Genomic DNA, 18,672 nt, shown 5'->3' with positions numbered 1-18,672 from the left:
CGAAATACTACGATGCCAATTATTTCTAGCGAAAGATCATATATGCTTGTTGATTCACATAATATCACTACATAAATATTGAAATATTTTAAGTTTTGGTAAAGTGATGAAAACAAAAATCTGAAGAGATTAAAACTCAGTAGTCAAATATTTCAAAACACGCACAGATCAGCGAACGTCAAGAAAGTATTAATGCATATGTTGAAATTAGAATTTAATATTAGTAAACTCTACATATTTAGAATTTCACGACAACTCTGATTTTATCCTTAAATGGTCGAAACCAATCATTAGTAAATCATCCCCAAGTTCAGATTTTTGAAAATAATTAAAATATGGCCGTTTGATAACTTACATTTAATGTGTCGTACTATTTCTGAATACAGGCAAAAAAACTGGCACGATGTACTATTTTTAGATAAGGACTCGGTACGATCTAATTATAGCTGTTCAATTTTGAAGCAAATAATCTATGTAAGACCTATTCAAGTCTCGAAAATCACTCCACACATTCCACAATCTGCAAACAATATTATCCGGGTTGAAGATCCAAAAGTTCAAAAATCTCTTCTGAAATTTTGTGAATCACAAACTATTCACAAACTTAAAGTATTATTCGATCATTTGAAGGATCACTATGTGCTTCTCAAACATTCACTAGTAATCTCAAAGAAATTCAGTTTAGTGTTGAGTTTTTGTAACTTTGTGAAAATCTTTCCGCGTAAAACTCATATTGTGTAGTGAATTTGTGTACTAGGAGGTTCAATAGGCATTTGTGTTAGACTTGGTGAAGTGGGTGTACGAGGTGTTGTATTGACCAAAGTCTTCTAGTGATATCTTGTGGAAACAGAATAAAAAGAGACGTAGAAGAATTTTAACTTTCGAACTTTCAGAAACAATTCTTGTGTTTCTTACTTTCAGCATTTTATTTTCGCTACTGCTTTTTGATATATTGATTTCTGGGTATTCTGGTTCATTGAGTTCGGTTGGACTATTTCCACACTTTGACTAACTAAGTTGTCTACTGCACTCATAAGCATCAAGATTTGTTCTTGACTGCTAACAACAATTGAGGACCCTAAAGATTTAAGAAAAAAAAAATTTGTGATGTGTTTATTCAACTTCTTCTAAACACATTTCTGATCCTAACAAAAAACATAATGCAACTTGAAGTACAAGCGAACGAGGCAAAGAACAAGATGAGAGAAAATGTGAATACTATGGGAAACCGAATCATACCAAGGACACATTCTGGAGAACATGTGGTTGTCCAAACAAGATCACGGTGGTAGAACATTTAGTTGTTCACGACCTCAAGCTCATGTTTCTGAAGCTTCTCATACAGGTGAAGCAAAATATTTCAGGGGGCTATCCAATGAGGAACTGCAAACTCTCTGGCACCTTATGGCTAGACTTGAATCTCCTACAACAGCTACTGCTTTCACTCCTTCCTCTCATCTTGCATACATAGGTATATTGTGTTCATCTGCTCATACAACCTAATATACTCATAATGTCCTTAATGATTCATGGATTCTTGATTTCGGAGTCTCTGATCATATGAATGGTGCTCGTGAAAAATTTCTTCCTATTCTTTGTGTTTGGGTAGCGATAAAGTTCATATAGCTGACGAATCTTTATCTCCTATAGTGGGGAAAGGTTCTGTAAACTGCATTTCTTCACTTGATTTACCCCTAGCTCTACATATCCATCGTTTTCACACAACGTTCTATCTGTTAGTGCTCTTACAAGAGAATTGAATTGTAAAATTAAAATTTTCCCTTTTAATTGTGTTACACAAGAGCTTAGCACGGGGAAAATGATTGGCTATGGTAGAGCGAATGACATTGGTTGAAAAATACATTCTCAAAAGTCATGCCTTGATAAGTGATTCGAGCTCTCCTCATCACCAAGATCATTCAGTGGCATAGAAGACTAGGGCATCCTTTCGTTTTATGTTTTAGAAAAACTTTATCCAAATTTATTAAAGTCGTGTAATGTCTGCGATGCTTGTGAACTTGCTAAGAATACCAGAACTTCATATCCTTCCATTAATAATAAAAGTTCGAACTCGTTTATCATATTTCATTCTGATGGAGGGAACCCAATAGTTTCTTTACCTGGTTATAATTTTTCCTGTCAGAATAATAATATAAAAATACAACCTGAGTAACTATGTACACGAAGTCAACCGATGATAGTTAGATGCAGCAGTTACATTATGGTTGATCTTGAACTATTGACACCACAAACCACAAGAAGAACCTATATACGAAACAATGATACTACTATAACAAAGAGTTCAGCAGCAAGTTTCAACTTCTCCACATAGAATCATCTGCTACAGCCAGCAAATGGCAACCAAGTGCTGAGGTTTTGGCAACTACACACAGAATCATCTGCTACGGCTGGTGATGGCGTGCAAGTTGAACGCTTCTCCAATGTTTAAACACAAAACCAAATTCTATCTGAAAAGCATGAGCCTCCGGTATGCCAGAGAAGGTAGAGTTGAAACTTTACAAATTTAAATGCCATCTTTCATGCTCAGCTTTATGTTTTGGACTTCTATGGATAAACGTTGTTTATGGTCCTCTATATCCTTCAATATTGAAAGGAGGTTCGATCGATAAACTTCACACTTCCCATTGGCACGCTCCAGCTCACGGGAAAGCTCGTCAATTTTTTGATCCATGTCATCCTATGTAAGAGCGAATAAAATTTTTTAATTAACATTTTTTCTTCAGTCTTCTCCCATAAAATTAAGTAATTTATCACAACAAAACAAAAGAGACCATGAATTGCCACATGTTAAACGAGTGAATGGTCCAGATGAAGCATGCAAAAATTTTCTATCATCCAGTCATCTGATGTAGAGCATGAGAGTTTTTTGTAAAACTCGGGTTTGGAAATAGTAGGGGATCATGCAGTAAATACTTTAGCAACAAACCTCGGATAGCTTCAGGGTGAAGCTCCCTTGCCCACCCATGGAACTACGATTTAGCTGAATTTGATCTTTTGCTGAGAAATCCCTTGTAGGCCAATTGGTAAAAGAAGCCTTTCCAACACTTTTTGTTGCCAAAGCAACTTTCTTTGAAGCCTCTGCCAAAGCAGCCATAGAGACATCGTAAGAGTCAGAAGATTCAGCTCCTTTATCTACAAATTTTAGTGCCTCATGTCGAAGTGTGATCTGCCGAACGGTATGAGATTCCAAATAGCCATTGAATGGATTTGTAATACGTTCTTCCAAAGCGACATTACTCTTGGCATTTCTTGTCCATCGCTTCAAGATATAATGAGATGGAAGTGTGAGAACATTAGTCACTCTGAACACTGCCAACACATGCCTGCAAAGAAGACCCGAAAATTCAAACATCTGGCAGCTACAAGTGGCTCTCATTTTGAGAACATCAAACCTCACATGGTAAGTTTTATGGTCTTCCCCGAATTTCACAACTTGATATGTAATGACCTCTCCATCATCCTCCATTTTCGACGCCGTAAAAGTGAGAGTGCTAACCAGCTCCTCTTGAAATCTTGTGAATAGCTTTCTAGTGTAAAGATCGGATGCCTGTTTCTCCATAGGAGAAGGAGTCTTCAAAGCTGCTGATGTATTCATCGTATCAAAATCAGCTTTAACTTCTTTTTCATGGCGACTCTCCAACGCTTTTTCGTACAGCTTGAAGAACTGGTTAAGGTTGGTAGACGCGTTGATATATCCATCAAAATACGAGTTCATACTATCGCTTCTCTGAGTTATAGACATTTCGGCAAAAAATGAGTCACGCAGATATGCAGGGACCCATTGTCTTCTTTCACAATAAATGGACTGAAGCCACCCATGATCCCTAAGATCATACTTATCAATAAATGAATGCCAGCAAGATTCAAATTCCTCTGTGCTCTCACACAAATTTACACACTTGTGCAAGTCAGATTCAAAATGATGGTGTTTTAGCAACATGTCGGACAATTTCTCTTGACATTTCTTAAAAATATGCCATTTACAGAAACGATGACGAGTATTGCAGAAAACCTGATTGATTGCAGACTGAATCACAGTATCATGCTCAGTTGTAAAGGATACTGGAAGCTGCCCCGAAAAAGCTTCCAGCCAGGTCTTGAATAGCCATACAAATGATGCTTCTGATTCATTAATTAGAAAAGCACAACCAAATAGAACAGGTTGTCCATGATGGTTCAGCCCTGTAAATGGTACAAACGGCAATCTGTACCTGTTTGATCGGTATGTGGTATCAAAAGTGACAGTGTCTCCAAAATGATTGTAGTTGGCTCTGGCCTTTGGGTCAGCCCAGAACACATTGCCTGCACATTGTTCGTCGTCCCCTTGCACTGCATAGAAAAAAGCAGGATTCTCGGCTTGCTTCTGCTTCAAATAATCCAAAAGCAACTGAATATCTCCTTCCATACTCCTCTGACGATTGTTTCGAATATAATTTCTACAATCCACTTCGGTAAACCCAACTTTGCTAATGTCACCATACTCCTTAACGAGGACAGACATGATCCTCCTGGGGCCCATTCCCGCAGCCTGCAAGGTGTCAATCAAGGTCTTCGCAGGTCCAGAAATCTGACGATGCGAGCGGAGGCTATGAACTTGGTCAGGGGGAACCAACTCATGATTATGGTCCTTTCCGAATCCGAACACTATCCATTTCCCAGAATCCTGTATCTTGACAGACAACGAAGCCTTACACCCCACCCGAGTTATTGTTCGTGGGCGCTTGACTTCTCTATCCTTGGTACGCTTCTCATTCATGTTGCGAAACCCCTCCTTCGCACAAACAAAAGACCTCTGTATGATCGCCCCATCCTTTCTAGAGCGACGTGAGGAGCTCACACGAGTACTGAACCCAACCCGCCTGGCATATGAGTTATAAAATGCCTTGGCAGCCTCCTCGGACTCGAATTCCATCCCCTCACAAGGCTCAAGATCAGGTTCTCCTTCAGGAATGTAAGTTTGGAGAGAAAAAGCACCATCACCGAATGAACCAACATCATTAGGAGAACCAACAGAAATCATTTCATGACCATTAGGAGGCTCCATATCCATATGGTCGTCCCCTCCCAATCCTATATCAAATTCTATCACCGCATTCTCCATTGTCAACAACACAAGTCCAATACTCCGAATTACAATCAAGCAAGAATTCAATGACAAACAACCATCCTCCAATTAATGTAAGCATGCAACTTGTAATCAACGCTGGAGAAAGCACAAACAACAGAGCCTAGAAAAATGCATAAAACCCCAAACAGCAAGGATTTCCAAAGAGAAAAGGGTATGCAAATCAAGAGAGAAAAACCCAAATCATTAAACCGTTGCACTCATCAACCTTGAAACATTTGGATAATCACATAATTAAACCGAAATAAGAATCCATCACTGAAGAAAAAAGCAAAATATCAAGCAACAACTAGCTTTGCAATGATTGGATAAAATCAAAAAAGCAATCAAAATGTTACCGGAATCTATGGCCTGTCTTTATGCGAAAAGATGGGAGCTGTGGAGCGGGGATTCAAAGGGAAGTAGAGTGCAGGGCTGGCGATGGTCTCTTGCTGCATATTAGCATGCCCTAATTTTCTAGAGGGGCTAGTTTGATATCATTGTTATGTTGAGGGTCATATTGTAATTTCAAAAATAACTCGAGTGAAACAAGAAAGGAAGTGAAAAATACTTGCAAAAATCAAATTTATAAAGGGAAAAAAATTCACAAGAAGACCAATGAGAATCAATCCAATCGAAGAAATACTGAAGTTTGACATATAAATTTTTGGATTATAGTACAAAAATTATTGAGTAGGTCTCTTGTGAGACGAGCTCACGAATCTTTATCTCTAAGACGGATCAACCATACCGATATTCACAATAAAAAGTATTACTTTTAGCATAATGGATTACCCAAATAAAAGATCTGTCTAACAAAATACGACATGTGAAAACGTCTCACAGAAGTTTTTGACAAAATTATTTATTTCACTTTCCTAAACCAATTATTATAATTTTGAGTGTTTTTATATATGACATCTATTATAAATTTTGAAATCGACCGTTGAGAATGAAATAAACAAAATATTTAAAAAATTACTTTTAAGAATTAAGAGAAATTTACTAGATTTTTAACTTAACTACTGTTTAGAAAAAATTATATAATTATTTGAAATATCATAATTGTTCATTGCAGTTACATGATAAAAAGAACACAAAACTCTTGCGAGACCATCTCACGATCAATTATGTGATACAGATACTTAATCTGACCCAAATTATGAAAAATATCATTTTTATGTCAAAAACATTATTTTTCATGATCCGATAAAAATTATTGAGACCGTCTTATTAGATACCAACTCTAAAAAGCAATTGGAACAAATTAGAGGTGTCAACTCAGGTGAGTCGGGTCGGGTTGAGGCAAATGCATTACAAAAAATTCTCAACCTGAAGCAAACCCATACCCGACCACCCTAGACTTGGACCTGAACTCGAATCAAAACGATCCGCCAACCCGATTTTATTTGTATCTTTATTATTTAATTATTTAACAAAATGAAAAAAATTCAAAACATATAAATGCGTAATCATTGAATTTCATTCTTTGTATTCAAAGTGAAAGATAAGGCCGACTTGTCAAATTTTATGACCTGTCCCGAGGCCACTTCATACTAATGCATACACTCCCGTACATTTTGGCCCTCCTCTGTCGTTGCCTTGAAAAATACGAGGTTGACATCGGCAAAGAGATGGTGTGTAAGACGGGCAATAACGCCCAATCCTCACACCATGAATGAGCTGCCTTGCTTCCAACCTATTCAGCATAGCTGAAAGACCCTAAGCACAAATAACAAATGACAAAAACATGTGTGAGACGATCTCACGTGTCGTATTTTGTGAATATTTTGTTTTATGCTAATAGTATTACTTTTTATTGTGAATATCGGTAGGGTTATCCCGTCTCACAGATAAAGATTCGTGAGACCGTAGACCTACTCATAACAAATAAATATGGAGAAAGGGGATCACCCAGTCGAATGCCTCTCTCTGGCACAACTGGTCGTCCACTTCCTTGATTTTTAGAAAGACGATATCTCTGGACACTCGCCTAACGTAATATATAGATTTTTTTTAAAAAAAATTGGTTTGACATAGCAAACCGGATCATGTCAGGTTTGAACAAGATTGGACAAATTTTTATTTGTATTGATGAATTGTACGATGACTTGGGCAATGATCATGATGAAACGCGTCGTCTCCCACTTGGTAATGGTGATACCCTCCTGTGTGGCACTATGAGACATAACGGGAGTATATTGTTATTGTTAAAATGGGGCTACTTTTTGCCTATATATGTGGAGTGGGGTCGGAAGAAATAGGAATAACCATGGCGGAACAAGGTATTTACGTCAATTCATGTGGGTTTTAGCTATTCCTCGCAAGATTAAGGGTGGGAAAAAATATCGAATTTTCGGTATACCGAGATTATCGTACCGAAAAAATACCGAATTTACCGAATTTTCGGTATACCGAAGATTTCGGTACGGTACGGTAAGAATACCGAATTTTTCGGTTTGTTAACGGTATGCAATTTGAAATTTCGATATATATCGGAATACCGAAATACCGAAAAAATATTAAAAAATTTTAAAATATATAATATTTTAAAACAATAAATTCATAAAAATTTTAAAATGTAATGTTTTTTTAGGTATAAAACGGTACCGTACCGAAATCTCGGTATACCGTACAATTTCGGTATAATCGGTATGCTAGTTATATTTACCGAAATTTTCGGTACACCGATTTTCGGTATGCCGAAATTTTCGGTACGATATCAGTATGAATTTTCTTATACCGAAATTTTCGATACGATATACGGAATATGATTTTCGGTACGGTACGGTATATCACCCCTACACAAGATAAAGATTCATGTACTGCGATCATTTCATGGGGCTCTTCCACCCTGGCTTCGTCTAGCTAAGCATCACGTCGTGTTCTCTGGGCCAAGGAGGTCCGGGTTTTATCGTTGGCAATAATTTGTGTCGGGTAGTGAATTATGGTCGAGATGGTCAGCGACGTATTTTGCAAAGGCGGCTACGGTGAGCCCGAGCTGTGTGTGTGTGTGTGTGGGGTATAATTCATGTTAATTTTTGGGTTTTGTATGAATGTATATGTGTTGGACTTTTCATATAAATGAATGTGAATATATTCATATTAATCTCAACCACATATATTCAAATTATCCATCCCAACATTAAACTGACAATAATTGCTATTGTATGTTTCTACTTTCATATTCACCTTCAATTTATTAGACATTAATACTTGATAACATATAAACTGCATATTATTATAACAATATATCATTGCATAAAAAGTATTGATGTTCTGATAAAAATAAATTGATTTTATTTACAATTTATAATAATAATATTTTTGACAATAAATCATCTTTTTCATGACTCTTATGACATCTATTTTAATATTTCATATTAACTCATAAGTATAATGAGCACAATTAAATTACTAATGTCATATTAGTATTATCTCCAAAAAATAATATTTTTAATTTTCTTAATAGTTTAAATATCTTCACGAGATAATTTGTGTATCCTTGTTTTGAGAAAAATTCATTGCATTTATAAAGTTTGAATAGTAAATATAACTTTATAGTATAATACATTTAATTTGGAAACTAAATTCATTGTATGAAAAATGACACTTTTCCTTTCACTTCTATTTTTTTGTGTAACCCAAAAGAGTTAATTTTTTTCTCTTTTATCTTCTCCATCTCACTGTAAAAAGTTTTTTTTAAAAAAATTCATGTCAAGAAAAATTTTTTATTTATTATTTTTATTGTCTATATATTTTGTTATATATAAACATATAATCTACTTCATTAACCTAATCGTCATATATCTTCACTACATAATTTGGGTGCATTAAAGATGAATAAGTTCATTTTGTAGTTTTTTATTACCTGAAATTAGGCTGATATATTAAAATGTTATATACATAAATATAAAAATTTTCAAATTCAATTTATTCACAATGATTTTTCATAACAAAAACAATTCTAAATTATGAAAATATGGATTTATAATTATTTTAAATATGATATAAAAATAATAGGTGGAAATTTTTTGATCTTTTAGTTTGTGCACTATTTCATTGTGGCGATTATGATTTTCTTTAAATATTTCATTTCTCACTGATGATCGACAAATCCAATATTTAATTTAAATATTTTTGCTAATAATATTAACATTAATTTTATTGTGTATTTCTTCAATTTGAAAATAATCAATTATAATTCAATCTACAAAAATATTTGAAAACGGAATAATTCTTCTAAATTTAAAAATCGAGTAACATGTAAGGGATCAATTCAAAACTAAAATTTGATGCAATTTGTTTCTTCTAGTTTTACAATCGAATAGTGTAGAACTGAACATTTGCCGCTTTACCAAAAGTTATAGATAATGGTAGCAGTGCAAGTCAAATCTTTTAAATCATACAACAGCTCAAACACCTACCCAGTACGAACAATTATTGTACCCAACAATTTTTCTCCTAATAATTGCAATCAATGAAAATTAAACTTGTGACCTTGGATCTGATGTGAATTGTAGACTCGAACATTCACTATTTTACCAAAAGCTATAGATGATGGTTACGGTGCAACTCAAATCTTTTAAATAGTATAGCGGCTCAAGTGCAATATTTCAAATGCTCTACCCAACATGATCAATTATTATACCCAACAACTAAGTTTATGCAAATAACTTTTTACTTTATCATATGAATTTATAAGACATTTGAGTAGAGTATATACTTGATATTTCACACAAGCAGTGGAGAAAAAATCATTTTCATCTATTCGATAATTTATATTTAAAAAAAATCAGAAAAAATACATCGCATGTCTAGAAAATCCAGAAACCCAAATTGAAAATTGAATTAATACATTCCTACTCATCATTAACTATTTAATTTTAATAGATTTAACATGTTTATCGAACTCAAAATATTGAGAGAATTGTTCATAAAATTCAATGAAAAAGTCGAAATACACCGGTTTCTGATTCTGAACAACGATCATATTATATTATGTTACAATGATAAATAAATTATTTTTTTTAGTTTAACATCATAGTCTTTATCCCAATAAACACATTTTCTAATATATGATGTTAAATTTATTGACATTAGATAATTATAATGTTAATTCTAACATTTTTTTATTATTGTCAATATATTACTTTTTCTATCTTCAAATGTATTAGTCTATTTATTGTTGTATACAAAGTATTATAAATATCTGGTTAATTGATCACATTTAAGATTATGTGCTTAGAAAAAACTCTAAGATATATTTAAAGATCAATACATGATGGAATTAAATTTGAAATAAAGAGAAAAATTAAGAAAATGTTATTCGCTATAGTGCATGAACTTTCACTTTGTGCAGTGATAGACCTAAATTAATTGTGGCGATGAAAATAAAAACTAGCAGCATTCGTTAAGAACAGTAGACAATATGAAAAGCACTGTGTCAAAAAACAGAAGCATTAGAAAAGATAGAATATCAGAAACAGAAGAAGATGTTTTCTAACGGAACTTATCTTAAATGTTACCGTTAAGGGTCACCTAGTACTAGTATTAATTGTAGCATTAATTACTGTATGAAGTCATTTAATTCGCTTTGCCAATTTTAGTATAAAACAGGACTGATTGTTTTATAGCTTTTCTGCAGGAACCTATTTCGGTAATAAAGCTGATTCTATCAGAAGTCAGAAAACATTTTCTGATTATAGACGTTGAACTCAGTCACCTATATATATGGAACAAACCCATATAGAAGAATGCGCTGAATCTTTCTCAATAATTAATTGTATCTCACAATACAAGAAAACCACGAATCTTTGATATCTTCGAGTTCAACATAAAGAAAAGTAGCACACGCTTCATAGCAGATATCTGATCTATTGAGATCATTTTGTGCTACTGTTTCTTACACTCTTCATAATTATTCACAGTACTCACATTTTATCAAGAAGAGTTTGTAATCTGAAAAGAGTATTTTCAGAACTTTGTTGTATCGTATTTTCACTGTGTTGAGTAACTAAGAGTTTCAGTAGGCAAAGGGTAAGTCCTGCTGAAGTGGGTGTGTACAAGAGTTGTACTGTAAAATCCAAAGTCTTTTAGTGATACCTTCTGGAAACAAAAGAAGGGGAGACGTAGAAGACTTTATCTTCGAACTTCCATAAACAATTGCTGTATACTGATATTACTATTTTCATTCACTCCATCGGATTGTTTCCGTACTTAATATTGTAATCTGTTGGAAGTATTCACGACAAGATCAGCTACTATCTCTAACAGGATTCTAGCACTTTCTTTATCCAATAAAGAAAAGAAGAGATTGGAGAAGAGTTCATTCACCCCCCTCTAAACTCTTTCTCGATCCCCAACAATTGGTATCAGAGCAGGTTATTCTTGTCCCTGAAAATACATATAGATGGCACACTTCAGCAAGGTTCCCATGTTCTCGAAAGAAGATTTTGATGATTGGAAGATCCGTATGCAAGCTCACCTTGCAGCGCAGGACGATGACATGTGGTATGTCATCACAGACGGACCATTAAAGATTTTAAAGCCAAATACAACTATTGCTGTTACTGAGGGTGCACCTCAAATGGTTGAAAAACCACGAAACGAATGGACTCGCGAAGATAAGAAAAAAGCCAATCTTGATAATGTCGCGAAGGACATTCTTTACAAAACTCTTGATAAGAACACATTCAGCAAAATCAAGATGTGTTCTACTGCTAAAGAAATCTGGAAAAAGCTCATTCAGATATGTGAAGGAAATGAGTAAACAAAAGAAAATAAACTGTCTGTAGCAATGCAGAAGTTTGAGAATTTAAAGATGAAGGCTGGTGAAACTCTAAATGAGTTTGATGAACGTTTTAGTAGCCTAGTCAATGAGCTAGCAGCTCTGGGCAAAGAGCACGGCAATCGAGAAATAGCGCTCAAAGTAATAAGAGCATTACCCAGAGAATGGGACGTGAAAACAATGGCTATGAGAGTCTCTAAAGATCTAAATAAGTTGGAATTACATGACTTGTTTGTTGACTTAAAAGCCTATGAGTTCGAACTAGAAGTAAGAGGTGGAGAAGAGCCCTCAACAAATCTGCCAACCAAAGCCCTTGCTACTACTACTGCTATTACTTCTACTGCTGCTACTGCAAGCATCTCACAAGCAGTACCTGCAACTATTACTGAGAGTACTTCTGAAAAGACTGCTGAAAAAATCAGCAATGAAGCTATGTCTTTATTTGTGAAAAAGTTCTCTAGATTCATGAGAAAGAATCACCGAGCCTACCAAAACCCTAATCGCAACTTCAAGAAAGATTCACCATCTGGTGATATAGCGTGCTTCAACTGTGGAAAGATTGGTCACTTTATTGCTGACTGTCCAAAGCCCAAGAAAGATGACCAGAAGAAGAAAGAGTACAAAAGGAATGACTAAAAGTTCAGAAAAGACCGCAAAGCGATGATTGCTGAAGAAAGCAAATCTAAATGGGCGGATTCCAGCTCTGAGTCATCTGACTCAGAAAGTCATTCCAATGAGAGTGATGCAGAAGAGATTAAATGTCTTATGGCAGATGTTGAATCAAACTCAACATCTGAAGAGGTATTCGACTTCGACTCTGACGAATTTACACTAAGTGATTTAATTAAAGCATTACATGACATGGTAGGGGAGTACTCAAGACTTTCTCAATCATTCGAGGAAGTTAAGATTGAAAATCTAAACTTAAGAAATCAAGTCAGTAAATTCACTTGCTTGCAAGAGAATAGCTGTGATGATTTTTGAAAGTGGAGATGAGTAAGTTGAAAACCGAGAATGAGAGAGTAAAAGCAGATTACCAGACAATGAAATCTGAAAATCAGAAGCTGTCTATTCTGGTAAATGCTTGGAATAAGTCTTCCATTTCATTGGAAAAGATGCAAAAATTGCAGAAGAAATCCGGAGATAGAAGTGGTCTCGAATTCAGCAATGATGAAAGCACTTCTGAAATCAGTACTCAGCCAGAACTGGATACCAGCAAAACAAAATACATTCGATTAGTTAAATCCAGTGTGGCATATGAACCAGAAGTACCGACTGTTCAAGTTGAAAGAAATGTAAATCAGATGAACAGAAGAAAGAACTATGGTCTTGGTTATACTAAACCTAAGGGAAGAGTTGACCAAAGTTCTGGATCCAGTAGAGGATTCAACTCAGGAAGACAACCCCCTATGAAGGTTAAAAACTACCAGTACTATAATTCTAGACTTGTTCAAAAGAGATACATGCTAGACAACAGGAACAGAAGGGAAGAACAAAATTCTGAGATGCATAAAAATAATAGACCCTCTGCTGCACACACCTCTATGGATACCCGAAGTGCAAAATCACCAAAAATTGTACAAATATGGGTTCCTAAGGGACTAATAAGGTTGGACCCAAGTAGATTGGGTACCAGATACTAAAATTTGTGTTTGCAGGAACATGTAAAGAAAGCTAAAGTAAGCAGCTCCACATGGTATCTGGACAGTGGATGTTCCAGACACATGACTGGACAGAAAAATCTACTTTCAGAAGTAATAAGTTGTACTGGACCAAAGATAACTTTTGGGGACAACTCAAAAGGTAAAACCGTGGGTAAGGGTAAGATTATCCATGGAAACATAACTATCAATGACGTACTACTGGTTGAGAATCTCTATTATAATTTAATCATCATTAGTCAACTGTGTGATAATAGTTATTCTGTAGTTTTTCAGAAGCACACATGCATAGTTAGTCCAATCCCTATCATGAGCTTAGGGGGAATGAAATATACCCTTGTTGTTATTGATGATTTTTCTAGAATAACTTAGGTAATATTTCTTGCTAGAAAAGATCAAACCAGTAGCCTCCTGATCAAGCTTCTGAAAAATATTCAAAATGAAAATCCTTTTCTATCATTAAAATCAGAAGTGATCGGGGTACTGAGTTCACTAACAGAATTCTTGAGTTGTACTTAGATGAACAGGGGATTCATCATGAATATTCAGCTGCCAGAACGCCTCAACAAAACGGAGTAGCTGAGAGGAGAAACAGAACTTTTAAAGAAGCTGCTAGAACAATGCTAGCAGATGCAGACATCTCTCAGCGCTTCTGGGCAGAAGCAATCAACACTGCATGTTATACGCAAAACAGAACAATGATCAACAAAAGGCATAACCAGACTCCTTATGAGATATGGAAAGGGAGTAAGCCTAATATATCTTATTTTCATGTTTTCGGCTGCAAATGCTTTGTGCTCAATAATGGCAAAAACTATTTAACTGCATTTGATTCAAAATCAGATGCTAAAATATTTCTTGGTTACTCTGCTGTGAGCAAAGCCTTCAGAATCTTCAACAATAGAACTCTTACTGTTGAAGAATCGGTTCATGTTGTCTTTGACGAGGACATCAGTGCTTCTGAAATATCTAATATGTCAAATTTGAGTAACAGATTAGACAAAATTCACTTGGAACTGGATAGTGAAGATGATGCAGAAGCTAGTATAAAAGATGTTCAAAATCCAGAACCAGACATTCCATTAGCAGAACCAGAAGTACAAATATTAGACATACCAGTACCAGCAGCTGATAATCCAGAACCTGCTACTGGTTCAGAAGAGATCAATCCAAATATATCAAATCAGAAAGAAATCCCTTTAAACCCTTTTATTTGGAGAAAATCTCATCCTCCCTCTTTGGTTATTGGAAATCCAGCAGCGTCTTTGAGAACCAGAAGGCAAATGATTAATGAATATATGCATGCTGCTTTCATTTCTCAGGATGAACCAAAGAAAATTGAAGAAGCCCTTCTGGATTCTAGTTGGATTGAAGCTATGCAAGAAGAGCTGAACCAATTCAAAAAAAACGAAGTTTGATTTCTAGTACCTAGACCATCTCACCAAGCTGTCATTGGAACCCGGTGGGTATTCAGAAACAAATTAAATGAAGAAGGCACAGTGATCAGAAATAAAGCAAGACTGGTGGCTCAATGTTTTAGATAAGAAGAAAGAATAGACTATGATGAAACCTACGCACTAGTAGCAATGCTCGAAGCTATCAGAATATTTTTGGCCTTTGCTACTTTCAAAAATTTCAAAGTTTATCAAATGGATGTAAAGAGTGATTTTCTAAATGGTCTACTACAAGAAGAGGTCTACGTCGAACAACCTCCAGGTTTTATTGATCATTTCTTACCTCATCATGTATTCAAATTACACAAAGCCTTGTATGGTCTAAAACAGACACCTAGAGCATGGTATGATACTCTATCACAATTTCTTGTCAATCATGATTTTACAATTGGGACAGTAGACAAAACTCTGTTCACTCTAGTCAAGAATAAACATATACTATTAGTACAGATTTACGTTGATGATATTATTTTTGGGTCAACTAACCCCAAACTATGTGCAAAGTTTGCTAAGTTGATGCAGGATCAATTCGAAATGAGCATGATGGGAGAATTAACATTCTTCCTAGGATTACAGATCAAACAACTTGATACTGGAATTTTCATAAATCAAGCCTAGTATACTAAGGAGCTTCTGAAAAAGTTTGGTATGGAAGCATGCTCTGCTGTTTCCACTACAATGAGCTCATCTACCAAGCTTGATAAAGATGAAAGTGGAATTCCAGTAGAGGTAACTCAGTATCGTGGTCTTATTGGTTAATTGTTATATCTTACTGTTAGTAGACCAAATATTATGTTTGCTGTTTGTATTAGTGCAAGATTTCAATCTAACCCTAAACAATCTCATTATATTGCTGCTAAACGTATTTTGAAGTACTTGAAAGGAACTCAAAATATCGGCTTATGGTATCCTAATGATTCATCGTTCAATCTTATTGGATATTCAGATGCTGATTATGCAGGTTGCAAATTAGACAGGAAAAGCACAAGTGGTTACTGTCAATTCCTTGGTGATAGGCTGATCTCCTTGTTTAGTAAAAAACAGACTTCTATAGCTACATCTACTGCAGAAGCTGAATATCTGGCTGCTGGAAGCTGCTGTTCCCAAATACTATGGATGCAACAACAATTAAAAGACTACGGAATTCAGGCCTCCGAATCACCTATCTTCTGTGACAATACCAGTGCCATTGCAATCACACAAAATCCAGTACTTTATTCCAGAACGAAGCACATAGATATCAGACATCATTTTATCAGAGATCACGTGCAGAAGAAGGACATTCGTCTGGAATATGTCCCTACTGATCAACAAACAACAGATATCTTTACGAAACCTCTGCCTGAGAATAAGTTTTCTTATTTTCAAAATACACTTGGATTGATAGACTTAAATTAATTGTTCGTTATCTTCATTCCATTAATGTATTGTGATTTATTCCTCTCTTGTGATTGTTCAGTTTCAGTTTGTAGACAATAAAAGCTAAGCGAAAGAGACAATCAGTAAACAAAATATAAGAATTTCATTAATGATAGAAGCGGGGGCGTACATTCTTTATTTCTTTTTTAACGTACGCTCTCCAGATTGCCAACCAAGTGGACAGCTCTCCGGTAGTGGTACGCAGAAACTCCTCTGAAAAAGCAATCTTTTTATGAGTCCTCTGCTCTTTTAAGAGCATGAGGAGGTAGACGTCATCTTCAGAGAAGACGTCTGCGCTATCAGCACTATGGAGACGTCGATAATACTTCTCCATTGCTAACAGCTCCTTGGAAGAAGACACCAGCCCACCTTCAAAGGCGGACTGAAGCTCCTGGACCTTAGTCCAGGTAGCAAGTGCCTTTTCCAGCACCTTGTCTTCAATTGCCTCCTTCCTTGCAGCTATCACTTCCTTCATGAACTCCTCGGCCAAATCAGGACTATTCTCTCTTGCCATATTCTTTCTGTTTAAAAGTGACTATATGGCTAACCTCTCTGCCTGTATTTATAGATGACAAACCAGGTACCAAAGATCGAGGTAATCATGACTGCAGTAGGAAATGTGAAGCGTTCTGTGTCAAGCTATCGACGGTTCAATTACCAAGAATTATCATTTAATAATTGCATTAATTTAGGGGGAACTTTATTCTGAATATACTTGATTTTATATCAGATGCAGAAGGTGATTTGTCTTTTCGATAAAACAAAGCATTCTTTTCTTTCTTCCAGTAGAAGCTATCATAAGACGACAAATTCCCTTCTGAATTTTTTTTATCATTTATCAGTAATATATTATTATTCAGTTGACATTTAGTTATTTGCAGAAAGTAAAGAAACATCAAGTACTTCAACTGAAATTTTATTAAGAAACCATTTCGGTACATTAAACGATGAAGAAGCGGAAAAGTCTCAAGTCAACCGAAACGTCTTCTGATTTACCAGACTAAGCTTTTCTTACTCAAACTATTTTATTATTCAATAAAAGTAGTAGATAAACAAAAGATGTCAAAATATTCTTTAACCAGAAGGTTTACATTGAGTTTATCTACTCCATTTGTTGATATCAGCAGCTTGAAGTACTTTTCTTGTTGCAAAGTACTTCAGCAGGAAAAGGATGGTCTTCTTCAAAAAGATTCCAGCAAGCTTGGGTCTTATAAGACTCTGGCAAGCTTGGGTATTGTCAGCACTAATGTATTGGAAAAGGAGGTCTTCAAACATCTGCTTACGAGAGGCTGGAAGTAGTCTTTGGAATTCCTCTGCTGATTTTGACTCTGGAGAAGACTCCGAGAGATCACTTAAACCTATCATGTGTATTGGTTTGAAAAAAGAAATCTTAAATGAATTAGTTTGTGAACTTGCAGGCACTTATATAGAGTCTAAGAAAGCTGAAGAGACGACAATTTGGTTACACGAATACCAAGATTCATACATCTTGTCCTCAGATATCACATCTCTGCATTTATTGGTTGGATTTATCGAGGGTATCTTAGTCAGACTAAGATTTTTGTATCTTTTTCCGAAAACAGATAGAATGTCTGTCCTTTTGATAAAACAACAAGTCTACTGGTTTTATCAAAGTGCTCAATTATTTCAGTACTTTAAAAACTTCCAGTAGACGTTATCATAAAACGACAACTTCTCTTCTGATTATTTCAAAAGTAACCGCTTGGACAGCCCGCTATTTTCACTGAGATTCAAATTTTTAAAATCATTGGTCAGTCTGACATGATCTGGCTATCATTTCAAAATACTCAACTGTAAACATATTGACATGTGTCCTTGTGTTTACATTGACGGCTGTACATTCTTTTAATATATCAGTTTCTTACTTTTCACCGTTACTGCTTCAAAACTTTTGCTACTCAGCTACTGTTTTCTCTTAAATATTTCTTTTCTACTGCAAAATATATCCGATTCATTTCTACAAAAATGGCCGGAGCATATACTCTTAATGCCTATCAAGTCAACTTTACTTCAGTTCTCAATATCAAAGATGAGAATCTTGTCAAAATGTTCCAAGCCCTAGAAAAATCAGGACTTCGAAAATTCTTGGAAGCACCTGCTGTAATATATAAAACTGCTCTTCTAGAATTTTATGCTAAGGCAACTGTGGAAGAAGGGAAAATTGTACATTCTCATGGAGATGCATCTATCTCCATTGACGCC

The 18,672-nt window shown here is 35.3% G+C and overlaps 1 protein-coding gene and 1 long non-coding RNA gene across 3 annotated transcripts; one reads left to right on the top strand and one right to left on the bottom strand.

Annotated features, from left to right (window-relative positions):
- The first annotated feature begins 1,348 nt into the window (after positions 1–1,348).
- LOC142522430 (uncharacterized) lies at positions 1,349–2,473 on the top strand. The gene is made up of 2 exons (XR_012814475.1): positions 1,349–1,850; positions 2,100–2,473. It is a non-coding gene; the product is annotated as an uncharacterized LOC142522430 (long non-coding RNA).
- LOC142522429 (protein FAR1-RELATED SEQUENCE 5) lies at positions 2,107–5,638 on the bottom strand. Of its 2 annotated transcripts, none has more exons than XM_075625814.1 (3): positions 5,485–5,608; positions 2,948–5,224; positions 2,107–2,698 (listed from the first exon to the last, which is right to left on the bottom strand). In XM_075625814.1, the coding sequence occupies exons 2-3, from the start codon at positions 5,120–5,122 to the stop codon at positions 2,525–2,527; spliced, it is 2,349 nt and encodes a 782-aa protein (XP_075481929.1). In that variant the 5' UTR covers positions 5,123–5,224; positions 5,485–5,608; the 3' UTR covers positions 2,107–2,524. The 2 variants fall into 2 exon arrangements, with proteins under 2 accessions (XP_075481929.1, XP_075481928.1); XM_075625813.1 differs by having other exon boundaries at positions 2,108–2,698; positions 2,948–5,188; positions 5,485–5,638.
- Positions 5,639–18,672: the final 13,034 nt, after the last annotated feature.

The sequence above is a fragment of the Primulina tabacum genome, chromosome 13 (assembly GCF_025594145.1).
Source record: "Primulina tabacum isolate GXHZ01 chromosome 13, ASM2559414v2, whole genome shotgun sequence".
Classification (NCBI taxonomy): Eukaryota; Viridiplantae; Streptophyta; class Magnoliopsida; order Lamiales; family Gesneriaceae; genus Primulina; species Primulina tabacum.
This window is presented reverse-complemented; position numbering and strand designations above follow the sequence as displayed.